At 42.4% G+C, this 20,479-nt stretch overlaps 1 protein-coding gene across 3 annotated transcripts in view; it reads right to left on the minus strand.

Moving 5' to 3' along the window:
• The window catches only part of FGD4 (FYVE, RhoGEF and PH domain containing 4), a 114,298-nt gene extending 99,939 nt beyond the window's left edge, over nucleotides 1-14,359 (minus strand). The window contains exons 1-2 of one of the 3 annotated variants that reach the window (XM_042837613.1): nucleotides 14,113-14,130; nucleotides 13,177-13,271 (exon numbers count right to left, since the gene is read on the minus strand). In XM_042837613.1, the coding sequence (XP_042693547.1) occupies nucleotides 13,177-13,180 (4 nt within the window). In that variant the 5' untranslated portion in view covers nucleotides 13,181-13,271; nucleotides 14,113-14,130. Of the gene's footprint in view, nucleotides 1-1,191; nucleotides 1,288-13,176; nucleotides 13,272-14,112 lie in introns of those variants that run through there. The other 2 variants (XM_042837611.1, XM_042837614.1) reach the window with 2 other exon arrangements.
• Nucleotides 14,360-20,479: the final 6,120 nt, after the last annotated feature.

The raw sequence follows: 20,479 nt of genomic DNA on the forward strand, positions 1-20,479 counted from the left end.
TTCAGTATCAAAATTCACTGTTTCCATCTAGTAGACAAATATGCACATTTTCTACTCAAATTAATATGCTATCTAAAATAAAACCAGCCTGTCTTTCACGTTATCATCAACAGAATGTATTCCAAAGCCAATGATAAAACACTGGTGGCTTTGTTGTCTCAGTTCAATATCTTTGGTCTCACATGCAAAACAGCCACTTAGTTAACAGGGCAGGCAGGCAACATTATTTAAACATACACAGAGACTCATAGAACAGTTTGGGTTGGAAGGGACCTTTAAGACATAAGGACATGTAATCCTGAAGAATAATCTCAGTTTGTGTAGTCTTTTTCCCTGTTAGTCCATAAACTCCATATGGCAGACATCGTTATACCCAACGAAAGACAAAAAGCAGTGGCTAAGAGGCATTGATCCTGACTTTTATTTGTTAATATGAGCAACAGAAAGTCAGGCTTAATCTCTGAAAAAATAACATTATACAAATGAAGGCTTAATACTTGAAGGTATTGATCATATCCAAATGCCTAAACTGAAATGATATTCATATCCAACCATATCCAAATGCCTACATCAAGTTCAGTCCATCAAATCACATTAAAGATTACAACGGCCCACTATTTTATATATAGGGAGTATTTTATGACTATAATAAAAGCTGCTTATAAAAACTGCTATATGGTAAAATACCATGACAGAGCAAATACATGGGGAAGCCATTCTGCTTGGCACAACAGTGTGACAGCTCACTGAAGATGCCCATGTGATAAGAGCACTGTGAGCCAGCAGACACTGACCATTAGACACCTTTCTCTTAGAGAAGTTTTTATTTTATTAATGATAGGTTTTAGTTCCCGACTCTCTTCTTTAATTTTTTAAAGGTGTTCCTTATTTTCTGGGAACTTCTAGGTAATATCTGCATCGATTGCCCTCATCTCCCAAATAGGTAATCACTGACCCACTGCTGTTTGGAAAATAAACAAATAAAAGATTAATTCATAAAGCATCGTAGAAAAATTCATATCCTTTATATCTAATTCCTTTCTACCTACTTGAAGAAAACAAGAGTTTATGCTAAAAACAGTGGTCCCTCTTAGAAGCACTGGATTTTATTCTATTTTTTACTCCACGCAGCTTGCTAGCAGCTGCTGTAAAGTTGTTCAAACGTTTTCATTTGAAGTTTAACATGCTTACCAGCTATCAGAATTCTCCTGCCTTCTCTCAGAAAGATCTTCCAGCGTAAGCCCACACACCACGAAAAATAATAGAAAAAATTCTTTGCATAAAGCGTTCCTTCAGCACAATGTACTCAGCTCACTGTTCTCTCTCCTTTCAGTTATTAAAGTGCTCCTGTTTCTCTTACCCCCTATGTACCATACCTGGAAAAAAAAAAAAAAAAGCCTTATCAGAAAGCTGATCCTGCTTCTACGCCCTTAGCCACTGTAAACAAGACTATTTTAACTTCAAACAACCTGCCCTTGCACATGCACAAAAAAAATTTCCAGCCTTAATACAGTTTCTTCAGCTCTTTGTATTGCAAGTTTCAGCTCTGCTAGCCTTACTCACACTTCACTAACTTTAATAAGCATGCTGTCCTTGTCAACCATGAGATATTCTCACTTTTCATATTTCAAAAGTATTTTTCCTTTCTGAAACTGAAGTTAATATTTGACAGCAAACAACTACTTTGATTTCTTAAGAGAAAACAACAGGAAATTCCTCCATTTTCATGCCAAATGATAGATTCAGAGTAGCATGTAGGTGCACAGCTCAAATGTCAGTGACATGAAGGACTACCTCAGACTGAGTGTATGGGAAGCAGAGGGACAGACATGCCTTTTTTCTTGTACATTCTTGTGTACTAGCAAACAGATCTGAACAGAGCACTGTGCAAGATGGAAAGCTACTAAGTAGAGGCACTCCCACAGCCTTCAAAGAGCAAAAGTCACCTACTTCTGCTTAGTTCTCTAATCTCCTTCCCAGGGACCAAGGGTCGGAAATAGTTTTTAGTTTTGGTTTTTTTGGTTTTTTTTTTGAAACCCAGCAGTGGTGTGAACAACAGCACTCTGCACCAGGGTAGCAGAGTGAAGCTGAAGTTCCTTCTTCAGCAAACTACTTCCACAACGTTACTCTAAAGGAAAATTTCTGAAATTTGTTACTCAACTATAGCATATATACATGGAATAACACCTCCAGGTGAAAGGAAAGTGGCACTTACAACACTTAGTAGGCATAAACAGGATAAGTTGATTTTGCATTTGCAGTGCTGTATACTCATTCCTCTACAAGCAAGGGTTTGGATTCTGTACCTCAAGCATATTTTCTATTCAGCACATCACTCCCAGATGCGTTACCTGGAGAACAGCTAAGTTAAACTGCTGTGCCCTTCGTCTGTCCCCCATGCACACAGTTCAGTAGCATTTCCAAACATCTTGCTGACACTGGCAATTTTTTCCTACATGTCAGCTTTAAAATCACTTTCGTTTCTGAAAGGCTTCTGTTAATACACTCTCACAAAACCATAGCGAATGCCATGGATTTTACAAAATAAGAGTCTGAATAATGTGCATCAAATAAGTCTTAAAAAGACTGTGAAAGCTTTGTGATGTCAGAGGATTGCGGTCCAGCTCAGAGCTGTGAAATGCCACATGCTATTTCTCACGAATGCTGTGCAGGTGTGGAAAATGTCTTTAGTCATCACTATTCAAAAAAAAAGAAATCTGACAATTTGGGATGTATGGGACACCCTTAGAAATAATATTTGGTTTCCTAAATGATGCCAACGCTAATGCCAGCAGATCATAAAACATGCATGGTGAAATCTTTTTCATTCAGGATCGATCACCTTCATATCTCAACTTTTTCTGTAAGTTCCAGGGGAAAAAATAGTTTTAGTAAGTATCTAGTCCAGCCCAACTGCTGAGTACTATTTAAAAAGCAAAGTGTACACAATATTTGCAATGATAAGATTCTCATTAGGTACCAAATTTCAACACACAGCTGACAATCAGATTTTAAAATAAGTCTACATTTCTGCTGCAGCTCAAGTGCATTTACTGGAAACAACCAAACTAAGCTCATACAAATGTACGTAAGAAAAGCAGAGATCAGACTTGAAAATGAACAGCTGTTCAAACTAGGAAATAGTAATTATCCACACTTAAGCTGAACAGGCACTTGGTTATTTCAGCTATATCAAAACCCTTTGACAGCTAGTTCATTTGGTTATAAGTTCCTTCAACTTTCTTATTAGGGCACTGAATTCTAATATTGTTCTCAATCCTATCAGCAAAAGCCTTTTAGCACATCCTGTGCACAAGCAGTAAAGCCCTTACACAGACAATAAGATGAAAATTGAAAAGGGTAATTCCCAACATGGAAGTCGAGTACTGATGACAGCCATGCCAACACTGACTCTTACTGGCTATATCCAGCAGACAGGATGGATTTTTTAATTCCCTTCCTTTGACTGCATGGCAGGAGTCTTATTCTGAAGATCTACTCTGCTTGGTGAGGGTCAGGGTATGCATATTAGGAAGTTTAGAAATAGGTTAAGTGCAAAACCAGCCAGTGGGACTGTTGTGTTTTAACTTTGCTTGCACCCTACCATTCAACCTAACCACAAAAGCCACTCCAGCATTCTACAGCCATTAACTTCTGCTCCCTAGCCTAGCTTGGCAGGCTCTAACTAGTGTATGATCAGCCTGCTCAGTTATCAGCACGTCCTTCACTTGGAAGCCTGGGGACCATATTTGTCCACTGGATCAGATATAGATTAACAAATTATAAAGAACACTGTTTACTGCATTATTATTCATTATTCCAGAGAGTGCAATGTAATCAGAGTTAACACTTGGTTCAGATTACCAGGAGAACTTGATGAAAGTCAAACTTCTGCGATAGCAACCACTGTTTTCTAATAGGGACAGAAATTTTTTACTGCTAAGCATGTGCACAAGCAAATTACTTTACATTCTAACAATGCATAGGCTCCTCTGAAAGTACTGCCTCCTATTTATTTCCATGGAATCTACAACAGCTACAAGGAGAACAATAGCCCTATTTGATAAAGCAAATTCTTAGCTACAAAGCACTATTTTTCAACATAGTCACCACCATTAGCTCTGCATTTTCACCAGCAATGAAAAAGAACCTGCATGCTGCATTCATAAAAATCTCTGCACCAGTGGAGGTAACCCGTTATTGATGCTGCTGAAACTTACCACTACTGCCTCACTGTGCTCCATGATGTCCACTGTCTGTGCTCCATGAACACTCAGCGAGCACTGATGAATGTCAGTGAGTACCATTTTTTTCTGCATGCAGGAACTGAATGAACACACCTTTGCTTCATCCACGCTTTCATGCCAGTCACTATTTGGTCAGACCGTCCCCCTGCTGCCATCTGTCACACAGCAACAACATGTGACAGAATATTGGTGGGAAGGTTCAACCTCTACTTCCATACCACCAACATCCAACTCTGATGTCATGGGTCAGCAGAATAAAATAGGAGGCAGTACTTTCAGAGCATTGTAGTTCTCATTTTAGTACACATACCACAAAACCTCATGTTTTATAAGACCTCTCCTAAAATCCCACTTTCACCTGAGAATTTCTACGTTTTTGTTTCAGAGAGATCAAAGCCTCCTTTTTTAAGAGCTAGAAAGTCAAAGGCATCCAAAGAGCAAATAAAGGATGTCCAACTTTGGAAAATCATCTTCAGGTATCTGTCATCCTGCATAATTTCTTGAATATTGTAGTATTGTTAGCCCATAAGATAATGGATAGAATGCAAAATGAATTTATTCTCATGGAAAAAATGTAATTTCTTACTGACCAGGCTTAGTGTTAGACTGAATAAAAGGAATGCAAAGCATGCCTATGTTAAAATTTGGGGCATTTTGACAAGAGTATCTGAAGAAGGTCAAGCAGTACAATTGCACAGAACTTGCAAAGATTTCTAGTTCTAACAAAAATAATTTTTCCTCTATCAGTGTCTGTGTTTCGATTCTCAAATCCCCAGTTCTGAAGACGAATGTAATTAGCCGGTAAGTTTCATTTCTTAACTCGGTAACTGATGTTAACACAAATAATGAGCATATTAATATTCAGCTAAGAAACTGAAGCATCACAGACAAGAGAGTGAATTGCAGTGTATGAGCACAAGAAAGAAAAACAGTCTGATTATTCACTGTAAGAAGCTGATAAATCCTGATACAGACAAAACATTAAAAGAGAGACTTCAAATACTATTATTAACTTCAGCAATAATAAAATTTGAGTCATTATAGCTCTTTTTTCAAAATCCCTCGTAGGTTCAGTATCGATTTTCAATTTAAAATACTGCTTTCCACCAGAGAAGAGAGCCTAGGAGATTGAAAAGGCATTAGCAATTGAGTGGCTCAGACCAGAAGAAGAATAAAGACTACCATTATTTGAATAAGAAGTCACCCTTCTCCTGCATACAGACTGTGCTTCAATAATAGGCAGTCCCCAGAAGGAAAAGAGATCAGTGGATCAGGATCCTCATCCAGAAGAACAGCAGAGAGAAGGAGCTCTGTACTCCTTCCCTTCCTCTTCTACCTCCAGAATTCAGTGAGTACCAGAAGGAGGAGCTGCACTCAGAATCACAGAATGGCCTGAGTTGGAAGAGACCTCAAGGATCATGAATTTCCAACCCCCCTGCCACATGCAGAGCCACCAACCTCCCCATTCAATACTGGACCAGGCTGCCCGGGGCCCCATCCAACCTGGCCTTGAACACCTCCATGGATGGGGCATCCACAGCCTCTCTGGGCAGCCTGTTCCAGCACCTCACCACTCTGTAAAGAACTTCCCCCTGACATCCAACCTAAATCTCCCCTCCCTCAACTTAAAACCATTTCCCCTTGTCCTGCTGTTATCTACCCTTTCAAAGAGTTGATTCCCCTCCTGTCTGTAGGCTTCATTTAGGTACTGAAAGGCTGCAATGAGGTCACCCTGCAGCCTTCTATTCTCCAGGCTGAACAAGCCCAGCTCCCTCAGTCTGCCTTCATAGGGGAGGTGCTCCAGTCCCCTGATGATCTTTGTGGCTCTCCTCTGGACCCTCTCCAACAGCTCCCTGTCTTCTTGTATTGGGAGCCACAGACCTGGACACAGTACTCCAGATAGGGCCTCACAAGGGCAGATAGAGAAGGACAATCACCTCCCTGGCTCCGCTGGCTACTCAGTTTTTGTCCAAGTCTACATCTATCATAGCTCATATATATAGAAGAAATGTACTGAAGATGTCTTTAGAAAATCAGCTACTGGTCTTTGTTTTGAGTGTTGTGAGGTCCCTGAAGAAATCACAGAGAAACTCCATCAAATCTCATTGCAGAGTTTCTAAGTGAGAAGGGAAAGGTTAAAAGCAGGACAAATGCCCGCAGCAATCCCAGGACAGACCTCATTGTGCAGCACCCACAATAGGAGGCCTCTCAGATCTCATAGGTTCCAAGTATGCAGAAGCCGGATGCAGTCACAGTGTAATTACACAGCTTCAAGGCTGGATACAGCTACAAGAGCTGAAAAGCCTGGTAACAGCAACAAACAGAATTTAAAGATCACATGCTCCACTCTGAAAAGCCAAAGTTTTAAAAAGGCCAGAAGAAATCCAGCCTCTAAATCAGACTGAATTATTTTTAATTGTTAGTGTACATTTTCTCTCTTTAACATTCATCAGCATCTGGGCACAGTGGCATCTGCGTGAGAGGGAGGAATGTGCCTGTCCTTATTTATGAGGAGAAGGCTAAACCTGTAATCCTGATGCGTTATCATCTATGCTTTGAGACGACGTTTGTTCAGAAGTCAGGAATAAATCACAGGATTTTATGTCTCAGATTAGAGTTCCACATCATTTTTCTGTCTTTCCAGGCTATTTTACATATTTTACATTAACATCCATGACACGCTTAGCATTAATACTTAGCATCTAACACATTCTCCCTGCTTTGCATCTTCTAAGTCCATACCTTTTGCCTCCAATTTTAATCCATTTCACATTTCATTTTACTAAGTTCAGTATAATCAGAGGTAAATTGCTTTGACAGTCATTAAAATATATTTATCTTTCTTTGCATGTCTTGCTTTGTAGACTGTAGCAATTAATTTGTCTCCTTTTCTGCTTTGACTCATTTCTCTGTATCTCCTGATACAGTGTTACTGTTGTGCATTTATGCAATGAGATGACATCTCTGATTTTTATTTTGTTCGACAACATTTCAACAAAGCCCCAATCTTCCCTCTTCACATTCATTTCAAAAGTAGTTTACTCTGTTGCAGCCACTTCTGTTACCTCCAAGGCAGCTGCTTCAAAAAAAAAAACTTTAGAAATTCCTCTTTCAGCTTCTTCTTTTTGCTTTCCTGTGTGTTTGATGAACCTACAGCTCTGGGATATCCCCTCTAAAAAGAATTCTGTCTCCACTTGTTAGAAGTACACATGCTTGTTGATGTCCATAGCTATGCATTTGATTAAGATGATTCTACCATCAAGAGCAAGAGGCAATACTTATTCACAGAACCTCAGAATTATAGGGGTTGGAAGAGACCTTTGGAAATCAAGTGATCCATCCCTTCCACTAAATCAGATTCCCTACAGTTTGTTACAAAGGAAAGCATCCAAGCAGGTTTTAAATATCTCCAGAGAAGGAGACTTCACAGTCTCTCTGGGCAGCCCTTTCCAGTGCTCTGTCACCCTCACAGTAAAGAAGTTTTCCCTTATGGACAGATGGAACTTCCTGTGTTCCAGTTTGTGCCCATGGCTCCTTGTCCTGTCACCACCCACCTCTGAAAAGAACCTGGCCCCATACATTTGACTCCCACCCAGCACTGTTAAGATTCCCCCTAAGCCATCTCTTCTCCAGGCTGAACATTCCCAGGGCTCTCCACCTTTCCTCATGAGGGAGATGCTCCAGGACCCCAGCCATCCTTGTGGCCCTCCTCTGGGCTCTCTCTAGAATTTCCCTGTCTTTCTTAAACTGAGTAGCCAAGAACTGGACACAGACTCCATATACGGCCTCACTGTTGACTCACAGTCAACCCATTGCCCACCAAGACACTCAGACCCCTCTCTGCTCCCTTCCAGCAGGTCAGCCCCTCACCTGTACCAACACAGATGGTTCTTCTTCCTCGCGCATAGGACTCTCCACTTGCCCTTGCTGAACTTCATCAGGTTGCTCTCCACCACACTCTCCAGCCCATCCAGGTCTCACTGAATGGCAGTGCAGCTTTTGGTGCATCAACCACTCCTCCCCGATTTAGCAAGACAGAAGAAATCATTCTGCTCATACAAGTGTAATTATACACCCTAAATTGACTTATATGCAAGAGAAATATTACATACAGTATCTCATTCTGTAACAGAATGCATTACATTCCTCACAGGGAAGGAACGTTAGCTACAAGATTTGCAGTCAGTAATTTGGTTAAAGAATTGTACTGATGATAATGTTCTTACGAAAATGTACTCAGTATTGAGAGTAGAAGAAGAAAGAGGGAAAAAATAAATATACAAAGCATTAGTAACTTATTTTAAAATTTCATTCATATTTTTCCTTTCCCTCTGACAAATTCTTCATCCTGGGAAGATAATTTGTCCTATACTGCAAATACTTAACACTACTTTAAGATATAACAGTGCAAAACACAGCAGTTAAAACACTGTAACACAGATCCTACTGTACTCAAGATGTACTGACAAACAACATCAAATAAAATACTGGCCAACTTTAAATGACATTTTTCCTGAAATGCTGAGAGATGAAATAGTCTGTCACAATGAAAGTGGGGGAAAAGTGTGACAAGTGCAATTTTAAGAAGCACAGATACTGATAAAGGACAAAATAACAACCAAAGGGCAAACATTATTTTTCTGTACCAACAGGTTGTTTTTTCAGTATTTTTTGCTTTACTGGTTGTCCAAAAGTAACACAGTCCCTGAGCAAATTCCTCACCAATTCAAAAGTCTCCCAACTATGCTTATTCAGTTAGCTGGAAAAACAACCTGTTGCTGTGATTTCTGTGTAACAGACTAATTTGGATCATGTGTGCAAGCTATTCTTTTCTTAATTTCAGCTACCCCTCCACGGACTTCAGGAGTGGCACTTGCAGCATTTACACCTCCTGGGGCCCACTGTAGAGAAGCCTCTCCAGCAAGAAGCAGACTTACACTTTTAGCAAATCCTTGTCAAATTCTTCTTTGAAGCTGTTTTTGTCACTGGCTATTTAAGCAGCTGTGAATTAGAGGTCTAATTTATGTAAGAAAATCATTATCCTGATCTCCATGAAGTCAGTATTACGAGGCCAGCAATTCCTGGGTAAAGCAGACATTGCTTGGCAAGAGCTACATAGCCACACCAACCAACCAAAACACACATATAAGCTACTTTCCCAACTGTCTGCAAACTCAACAGCACACTCTTAGTGGCCTCAAAGGGATATCGTGATCCTAAATATTTGGAGAAGGAAAAAGGAATCGAAAAACAGCAAATTATATTCAGTAACCAAGTTCTATTTCCTGCCACTTTCCACGCAACACACTTCTTCAATAGGAGGCACGTGGGATCAACTTCGCCCGCAGAAACAGGAAGCTGTCTAACAACAGCAAAGAGGCAAATTTAATAGCTAATGTATTTCCACAGAAGTTCTGCTTCAAGTAATGTTTTTATACTTCGCCTTCCCCCATTTTTTGAAGGAAGAGGACTATTTAGAAGCAAATTCCTAAATATTTACCTTCCGTTGTCAATATTTTCAAGTATCAGCTCTCCTCAAGATATATCAACTTTAGATAACTTTCACGAACCCTGCACTTAACGGGAAAACATGGAAGGCAATCAGTTCTCCTTCACAGATGTACCTCTAATGCATCTAGGGATCCCAGATGCTGCTTAGATTAGCCCTCACCACCATAAAGGCTTTCCCTGAACACTGTATAGTCACTGCAGACTGAGTAAACAACAGACTCAGCGCTCAGCCAGGAGCAAGAGGAATGACAGTCCAAAGTTAATTAGTTAATTATTTTCAAAAACAAAATGGAACAAACCCAGCAACAATCAAAGGCAATGAGGCAGGGCAAACTTTTAAAAAAAAAATGAGCACCTGAACACAGTAGGTATCTTTCATGAACTGGAATAGGACGGTACCACATTCTCATTTAGCTATCTCCCAGTGCAGAAAGGTAACCCCGAAGACTGACATAGTTCTGTTAACACAATCCCATAAAATAATACCAAGCTAACAGGCAAAGACACAACAGAAGCATGGAATTTTTCTCCTTTGCCTGTCAGATTTTGCAGATACCTTGCTGCAGTGAATGCTGTCCTGAATGCAAATTACCTCAGCTCCCTGAGACACATGCTGCAGTGTCCCAGACTGCCAACATGCAGTGTAGTGCCAGCAGCTGTGTGTTTAGATAAAAGGGAATGGGAAAAGTAGTCCGGAAAGGGTGTAAATTTGCACTTAATTCAGTAAAGCCAAGGAACCAGTACAAGATTTGCATTTCATAGGAAATGAATCTAGTCAATATGTAGCAAGGACAGAGGCAAACAAGCTGATATCAAAAAAGCAGCTACTTATTGCTATGAACACAAGTTACTGTGCCCGCATGTTCTGAACTGCCTTCCTTACAAGGTTAAATGAAGGTAACTCCATGGATATACAGCCCTCCAGCACAGTTCAATCCAATGCAGCAATAAAGTGCTGCCAGGTTCTCACTTTGAAGAGTGACTGGCTTGTGAAAAGTGCTGAGCAAGCAAGTGGCAGCCTATGCCTAACTCTTGGCAGACAGCTGGTTTGCAGTTAAAGTACACACTTGCTTTTGAAGTATAGATTTGCTCCAGTTAGTATCAAGTCTGAATTCTAACACAGCAGGAAAAAAAATTCCCATTAGTTATTCCCATCAAAAATGGATTATTAATCATGCTATTCCATTGAAAGCTCTTCTATAAACTCTCTCTAGATATCAGTCTTGACATTTTACAACCACCTCAAAGCATCTCTGAAGATTCAAGCTCTTTTTAGTTCAGGCCTTTAAACTGATGTCAATTTCTAAAAGGACACCATTTTCACTCAGTCCTGTGATAGTGAAGCACACCAATCTTTTTCAAGAATCAACACTGGTAGAATTCAATTGCAATTTTGTCCATGACAATGAACCTAAATGACTCGGGCCCTAGGATGCTGAAGAGGAGAAAGATATAAACAGGAGAGATTGGACATTTAGACTGCAATACACAACACAAGCCTGATGCCATAACATACAACTAAAGTAGGCCACTTCAATAGTAAAAGTGTTTTCAGACAAGACCAAGAACAGAAGTATTTCCAGACCTTACCTCCCAGAAAAGAAAAACCCGTAATATTCCCCTCTTTGTCACACCAATGTTAAGGGCTGTTGAGGAAATTCTTGCACATAAAGGAGTTGCATTAGGGGTTATTAAATCTTCTTACTAATTAACACAGAATTTATTGTTCTGAGAGTCTGGTAAGTCTGCAATATACAAAATCCAGAGTTTTTTCTAATGTATTTATAAGCAAAAGTAACTCAAGTCATACAACTAGTTTCTTCAGTTGCTTATCAGACATCAGGATTTGAAACAACTGTAGGAGTCCAGCCCTCAGGCATAAGAAAAGTAACACTTGTATTTCACAACACTTGGCAGAGCAAAGGAGATACATGGGCTACAAGAACTCCTTCCCCCTAGGAAGGATTTCAAGCAGGTCAGTCATACTCCTGCATTAGAAGGCCCCTCAAAATCCACTTTGTGTTTTATAAGGTGGAAAAGAAAATTAAGCATTTGATTAATATTATTTTTTTTTAATTGTAATTATTGGAAGGAACCTATAAGGATCACTGCATTCAACTCCTGGAGTTGACACAGCACTAACCATCATTCTCAGTGATCACTGCATTTTTGACAGAAGAAAGAACACACTCAGGTTTATGTTGCACCAGGGAATTAAAGTTTGTACTTGCAGAATCGAGGCAAGAGTCATAAATCACTTCTATCAGCAGCAGAAGCAGGTCGTATTTGGACAACAAAGAGAAACTAAGAAACTGCCCAAGGGTTACAGTGTGCTGAAGCACATGCTGCAGTGGTCACCACTAACAATGCAGATAAGAGATGCTAACGACCCACTAAGAGAAAAGAAATTGCTTGTAGACACAAGGTTTCTTCACAGCATTTTCTAGCAGAAGTGGATTATGGATTATGAAATAAAAATAGGAGGATTTATTTATTTTACCTGAGAAAAGCTAAAAAATATCAATGAGACTCCCCTTGTATTTCCCATGTTTTCAGATGTTGTCTCTTCATCTTCATTTTGTGATTTTTTTCACACTACAATTACATTTATCAATCCCAGTTCAGGAAAGTACTATGATTTTGTTACCAAAATGTAGGAATACCTGATAAGCAGCATGTTGTTCTTGTCATAACCCTCACAACCTTGCTGCCACCCAAAAGCCACAAGAGCTTTCTATGAACCTGAACAAGCTATGCATGCACTGCATGTACACTAAATACATACCAATCATCTGCTAGTTTAGTGTGTGCACAGACAAAAAGAGCAACAACAAAGGATTGTAGATGAGTGTGAAATTGCTATCCAGGACTCTGGGGTAATGATAAACACCTGGGGCTATTCAGCCTGCTAAAGGTTCCAGGAAGACTCTTTCAGTATCCAAAGGTAGGCTATAAGAAAGAAAGGAACAGACTCTTCAGCAAGGTCAGGACAAGGGGAAAGAGGCTCAAACTGAAAGGTTTCTTATGGTAAGGGCAGTGAGACACAGGAACAGGTTGCCCTGAGAGGTGGTGGATGCCCCATCCCTGGAGACACTCAAGGTCAGGCTGGATGGGGCTCTGAGCAACCTGATCTACCTGTGGGTGTCCCTGCTCACTGCAGGGGGGTTTGTCTAGGGTCCCTCCTAACTCAACCAATTCTACGACAGTGATTCAAAAGCCTGGTGAAATTGAAGTAAGAACTAACACAAAACACAGGGTTCCATTTCCCTTCCATGTTACAGGAGGCTGAAATACATTAAGCCTTCACACTACAAATACAGCTGTTAACGCCTATTTCCAGATGTAAACACGTAACTGTAGCCTTCAAAACAAAATCCCACCACAAACAGAATTTTATGCACATTGCCAACTTCATTACCCATTAATGGTGAAAAAGTTCCAAGATAGCCTCTTCTTATTTGTGCATATCCATACCAACACGGAGATTCCAGTACTTGAAGGTGCCTTCCAGTACTTGAAGGGAGCATATAAACAGGAGGGAAAACGGCTGTTTACATGGGTGGATAGTGATAGGACAAGGGGCAAGGGTTTTAAACTGAGACAAGGGAGGTTTAGGTTAGATATTAGGAGGCACCACACAGAGGGTGGTAACACACTGGGACAGGTTGCCCAGGGAGGCTGTGGATGCCCCATCCCTGGAGGCATTCAAGGCCAGGCTGGATGTGGCTCTGGGCAGCCTGGTCTGGTGGTTGGCGACCCGGCATATAACAGGGGGGTTGAAACTGGATGATTGTTGTGGCCCTTTTCAACCCAGGCCATTCAGTGATTCTATGATTCATGAAGAGACAGCATCGCTTTTCTCTGTTTTACCTGGTGCCTTCACAACGCGTGTCTGTTGGCGATTTCAGACTCTGGTTTGACCACTTCGGCCTCTTACACCCACAAAACAGCCCATATCACTTTGGCTGAGTTCCCACAGCTGCCACATCACACAATCACAAGGTTCATACACACGGCTGCGTGGATCAATTCCGTCCTAAGCCAGAACCTCACGAAACTCCCGAAAGCGCGGGTGTGAACCACAGCCTCTTTTGACATGAAGGCCAAGGGGACGCACAACCAACCTCAGCCGACCGTCTCACGGTCCGAACGGATTGCGGAGCACGACACGCCTCACAGCCGCCGCGGGGCGAAGGTGGCGGCCCTGGGGTAGGGCGGGCACGGTTCTGCGTCTCACGTCTCCCGCAGCCCGAGGGCTGGCAGGATTTAACGAACGTCATTCTTTCATCCCGGGCCGCGACGTTCCCGCGCCGCCCCCACCCCTCTCCTGCGGAACGACCGAAGCCGTCGTTACCTGCGGGCGAGCTCCGGGCGGGCTCACCCCGCGGGGCGCCGGCGAGGAGGGTGGGCGCCGCTCTGTACGGAACGGGGCCGAGACTCGGGGTGGATTTCCTGCGGATGGCCGCCCGCCTGAAGTTGATGCCCTCGGCTCTGCTCATCCTTGGGGCGGGGGAGAAGGCAGAAAGAAAAGGCAAAGTGAGGAGAAGCTCAGCGCCCCTCCCGCCCGGTGCCCGGCGTGACCCGCATCGCGCTGGGGGAGCGTCCCCTGTCCGCACTGCGGCTCCGGCCGCCTCCAGCACCGGCTCTCACCTGCCCGCTGCTCCCCGCCCCTTTCCTTTCCTTGCCCTGCCCTGCCCTACCTGCCCGGCGCCCGCCGCACCCCCGTTGACATGGTGAGCCAGCGGCCGCCGCCCAGCCCGGGCTGTGAGGAAACTTCCCCTGGCCCGCTGCCTCCACACGGTTCTCCCACGAGGAAGTTGGGGCGGCGGGCGGCTGCACCTGCGCTGCTTCCTCCCGGCCTTCCCCGGTCCGGCGCCGCTTCCTCAGAGCGGCGGGTTCACAGGAGAGCCGGGTTCCCTCGGACACGGCTGGTGTGGGAGCGCAGCGCTTGCTTAAGCGAGTTGAGGGCTCCCCTCCCCATGTCAGCGCTGTTCGTTTCTCCTCACCGCGTGCTGCCTTCTGCCGTCCTTCAACTCTGAACTGCTTTGTCTGTAAGGAGGCTTAGGATTGCCTGTAGGACTGACCAGTGAACGTGGAAGAAATTGGCCAGAACACATTACCCTTCTTCTGATGAGAATGTTCTCAAAGACATTTATCACTTAAAAGCAAGTTTTGATGCCAGGGACAGATCTGCAATCCTCGCATCAATAGTTAATTCCAACTAATGGGGCTCATTCACGCCAGGGCTGTTCCCTCCCACTGTAAATATTAATTAATGCTGAAACAAGCATTGGGAATCATAGAATCATTAAGGTTGGAAATGACCACTAAGATAATCTAGTCCAACCCTAAGTGACCACGTCCCACTGACCACATCCCTCAGTGCCACATCCATGCAGTTCTGGAACACCTCCAGGGACGGTGACTCCATCACCTCCCTGGGCAGCCTGTGCGACTGCAGCACCTCTCTTCCTGGGAAGAACTTTCCTAATATCCAATCTGAAAGCAGCTATGTTTTTGTGAGACCTGGGTTTAGGTTCACTTATCTAGCAATGATGCTGGAAGGCTTCGTTTGTTTAACTGGGACATGGTTCTTGGAGAAAAAAGTATCTGAACTTTTGCTATCTGTGACTGGAGAACCACAGGCTGCTGTGTGCAGGATGAGGGTCTGTCAGCAGCTTGTTCAGTGTTTTGGTCTCAGTGAAATCATTCTCTTCCACAAGCAGGTCAATAGCTGTTAGTCCCCTCCTTCATTCCCAAGAGAAATGAAGTAGTCAGATCACCTTCCAGGTTTTGTGCTCTTGTAAACATCACATTTTCCTTTTGCAAACATTTAAAGAAAAGCTATGACTCAGAGGTAAAAGACTGATTTATTTCCTGACTTCGGTTACCTGACACAGGCTGGGCATAAGGAGATGAATATACCTATGTTATGAAGAGTATTTCTTCAGGAAGTACACAGACTGACTTCCTTGCAACAGGAGAGTGACAGATTTTTCTAAGCTGTACAGTTACTGAGTATGTGCCCTGGATCAATCATTAACTTGTTCAGATAAGAATCTTGTTCCAGAAAGCTGGCGCACTCTTAAGTTTTCATCAGAACACTGAGCATTGAGTGGTCTTCACAACTACTCATTAAAGCATGGCAAGGGAAGAGAGGCAGAGAATTTCTCATTAGTATTTCCCAAAGCACTTCACCAAGGATGCAAGGATCAGCCTTATTTGACAGGGAAGGAAATGAGGTACTAAAGGGAGAAGTTATTTGTTCAAAGTTGTCCAAGATGGCAGTACAGCAACAGAATATAAAACGGTACTCTATGGGAATGAAAGCAAGATTGAAAATGGAAGACCTTTCTCTGTTTCTCCTACTTACAACAGCTAAACTGATCTCTACCCAAGTATTGCCAATTGCTCAACAGCCAACCGTTAGCGAGGCATAATTATCACTTATTATTAAATCTTGTACTTGCATCTTTAAATACGGAGTTCTGCTTGTGGAAGAAAAGCCAAGGAGGCAAGGACAAACACACCCACTCCAGAAATCCTACCCAAATAGCATGAACTATGTTAATTTTGTTTTCTATGATGTTATCGGGGAGTGGTAACTTCTTTCAATGTCACTGGAAAACAAAGGTCACTACGGAGAATCCTGGTAACTGCGCTGCAGCATCAGGAGATCAGCCACAAGCTCACGTCCTCAAGAAAATTGTTCTTTAGCAGGACACTGAGCAGTGAGGTGACAGTCAATGATAGAAGAAAGTCATCTTAACAGTGAATTCATGGTAATTTTAGAGCATTTGTAGTTCAGTGCAGGCTTCTCACAGCAGCCGGTTGTCTCTCTTCCCTTAGTTAGCTGCAGCACAGACCTGGGCCAGCTGGTCGAAGCTGGCTCTGAGCTGCTGTATGCCAGCAGCACGTCCGTTCTGCCTGCTTTCACTTGGCAACAACTGGCCTGCCCTCCTGGCATGCCCTTCCTTCTTCCTCTCAGTTTCATGTGTTCTTCATCTCTGGGGAGAGATGGAGGGGCTGTGTCAGCAACAGGAATAACACCTTTCTAAGCAAAAGTTTTTCAAATGCTATCTTGACAAACTTCACTCTGAAAGATGAAAAATTTAGTGACTATAGGAAACAGGATCTGAGGACAGAAAACATTAGGTTAGCTTAACCACAGAGAGTGCTGCCAATTCTGCTTAAAATATATGACACAACCCAGCTAAATGGTCTGCCTGCATTGTACCACCCGTCCTAGACAACATGTGGGAAGCATCACAGATTCTTTTGCTGTATGGTAACAGAGTTAACCAGTAAGCCACTGCTAAGCCACTTTTGAGTGTGGGCTATAGCTAGGCCATCTGGCTCAAAATCTTTCTGTGAGGGTGGTGAGAAATGCAGTGGTGGAAAACAGACTTAATTACTTCTATTTGCATGTAGGAGGTACAATAGGAACCCTGTGGAAGTCCACAGAGGTGCAGAAGGTAGCAAGTTTTAGCCCTCCCCGCGGGTGGGGCCGCCCAGCCCCCCCGCAAAAAAAAAAACAATGACAGAGCACTTCTGGCAAATGTAAGGCTTGAAATCACTTATCTCATGCTGCTGGATCACCAAAGCATTCTTTAAAACAGGCAATTTTTCCTTAGTTTATTAAATACTTCATTTGTATGCAAGATGTTGCCCCCTCTTTGTGCCAACCTTTACTTCTCCTAATGGAAACAACCTTCAGAATACTGGATTTGGCTGCTTATGAGAGACTGTTTCTTTTGTTGTGTACAGTCCATTTTCCTTATTTCTGCTAGAGTTTACCTTTATTTTCATCTGAATTACAGTAAAAATCTGTTTGTCCAGCTTACCTGTTTATTTCTTCTCCTGCTTTAGTTTCTCTTAGCACTTCCTCATGCTGTAACTCTTAGTAAGTCTGTGTAGCAGCATTTTTAGAGCATTCATCTATACCCTGAGAAAGAATGCATGAACTTGGCACCTCACTGAAATGACAGTATGTTTCAAAGCATTACACATACCTCAGAGCACCTTATTTAATGCTGATGTGAACAGTACCTTCATTGAGGTCTGACAGAAAAAAATGCCACTGTCTGTTGGATGTGAACTAAAAATTAATCTGCCCCACTACTCTGCTCTCATGAGACCTCTCATGGAGTAATGTGTCCAGTTCTGGAGCCCCCAACACAAGAAGGACATGGAGTTGTTAGAGCAAGTCCAAAGAAGAGCCATTAAGATGATCAAAGGGCTGGGGCACCTCCCCTGTGAGGACAGGATGAGAGAGTTGCAGCTTTTCAGTAAGATGAGAAGGCTCTGTGGACACCTTATAGCAGCCTTCCAGTACCTGAAGGGAGCCTACAGGAAAGCTGGGGAGGCAGTTTTTATAAGGGCAGGTAGTGACAGAACAAGGGGAAATGGTTTTAAACTGGAAGAGGGTAGATTTAGTCTAGATATTAGTAAGAAATTCTTTAGTGAGAGAGGTTGCCCCACGAGGTTGTGGATGCCCCCTCCCTGGAAGCATTCAAGGCCAGACTGGATGGGGCTTTGGGCAATCTAGTCTAGAGGAAGGTATCCTTACCTCTAGCACAGGAGTTGGAACTAGATGTTCTTAAAGGTTCCTTCCAACCCAAACCATTAGTGATTCCATGATTAAAATGCAGTCTATTACACAGAAAAGCCATACTTACATACTTCCCTGCCTAATCCAAGGAACAGCTCGTAGTGTATTTTGCATCCTCTGTGAACTGAAGATTCAAACCTGTTCTGCCAGCAGTAAAACGAAGGCAAGAACTGATATGCCAGAAGATAGAGTAGGATACTAATTAAAGAAGAATCTCATGCATCTCAGGACCTCATGCACATTCCAGATGAAAATTCTTTTCTGATGGTAGCCGCAACAGCATAACGCACAAAGTAGCTGCAGCCTGTGCAACAGAGATACCCAGAACAAGCAAGTAAGCATGAGGGAGTTACTTAGCCTCAGTTAAATCAGCAGGCAAACACAGAATCCAGCCTTCAAGGACAAAGTGAATTTCAGCCTGAGGCTGTTGACTCTGTCTTAGTCTGGGGAATGGTTTACAAAGATTAGAGGGACTCCAACCTTGTGTTTGTTCCCTGTGCAGCACCCAGCATGTGGCAGAACAAGAGGACACTGGATTTACAGCATTATGCTGGTTTATGTCAAAAAATACATCCAGCTGTTTAATATTTACTCCCAGCACAAACTGCAGCACGCACCATCTCTTGGGATTGGTTTTACTTCCATGTGAGAAGCAGCTGCAGAGTCAATAGCGTGAATTAAAAGCCACACATGAGAAGTAAGCCATGACAAGAACTCCAGGAAGTTTTAGCCAAATCCTAGATATTTACTGTGTGAGCAGGGAAAAAAAAAAGAAAAAGGATGAGCAGGTAGCCATCAGAAGAAAAGCCAAAACAATTTATTTTAGCCCAGTCACTAACATTCTTAATATATCTCTCCTGTTTTGTCCTATTTGATTGTGTGAAACAGAACACTGTCCTGTTGTCATCAGGTGCCCTAGCAAAGGTAGTCACTGGGGAACAACTAGCAGCAGGATTTGTCAGCTTCCAGCCACCTTAATTAAGAAATCTATTGTACCCTCACAGCCAGGGTTTCCTTCTCTACCACACAGAAGACAACCAGGTGAATGCTAACAGGTAGCTCTGTGAGAGAAGCACTGGGACAATTAGAGGAAGAAACATTCCTCCTCTATACAGCCTCCATGCTAATTGCATCTTATCCTCTTCTTTTGCTGTGCAGAAATAGGTCTTCTATTGTAAACAAATTCTTGGAGTTTACAAAAAAGCTGCTGAGGTAAGGGTATCCCATATGTCCCTTAATTCTAAGGAAGGACTGCTGCTTAGAGGGGTAATTACAATCTAATTAGTTTTGTTTGATAAATCTTTCATACTGGCGTGCCCTTAGCAAGACTGATTGCTTTTAGAGGTCTCAGAATATTCTTCATTATCACCACCATGGGTTAATTAAATATATTTCCCATTATCCAATTAGTATCAGATATTCAGATACCATTAGCAATAGTACTTTAGCTTTGATTTAGATTAACTACAAGTGAAAACAATCTTCTGGAAGGTTATTTTAGCAAAAGGGAGAGAGAAAACAAGTTATGGTTGAGAAAATATCATGCTTTCTGTTTCCTGTTTCCTTCTGCAGTGAGACTTGACTGCTGCTATGAAGAGTGTTTTAAAAACCCATCATGGTGTAAGTTCTTCACTTGAGATACTGGAATGGTGTCTAATTCTCAGGACAAGAATGACAACTCTTTGTACCACACATCCCAAATCTGTTGCCATATGCCGTTAAAGTTTTCTATACATTAAATATGTCCTTGCCTCTATGAATGCTTTAACAGTAAATCAAAAATGATTTGGTTCTCTCCTTAGCAAGTCAACACCTAGAGAGCAACAGACAGATCAAACACAAAAAGAAAGGTAGAACTATTAGTTCCAGATCTGGAAGAAAATGTATTTGTCTCAGTGTTGCAATGCTCCCTGAGCTTTGTTTCTTTCCCTAAGTCTAAAAAACAAGCTGCCAAGCACTTGCGATTTCAGCTAATCAGGCATATGGTAGATGTACAAGAGTCTCAGCACACTTCTTAGTAATTAATAATAACTTTAAACGTAAAGACTCTAAAACTATTGCTGCATTTGAAGACTCCTCTGTTACCTTCACCAACTTTTGTGTGCATTCA

This window comes from Centrocercus urophasianus, unplaced genomic scaffold (genome assembly GCF_019232065.1).
Source record: "Centrocercus urophasianus isolate 14NV4802_14NV808 unplaced genomic scaffold, USGS_Curo_1.0 seq_73, whole genome shotgun sequence".
NCBI classification, from domain to species: Eukaryota; Metazoa; Chordata; class Aves; order Galliformes; family Phasianidae; genus Centrocercus; species Centrocercus urophasianus.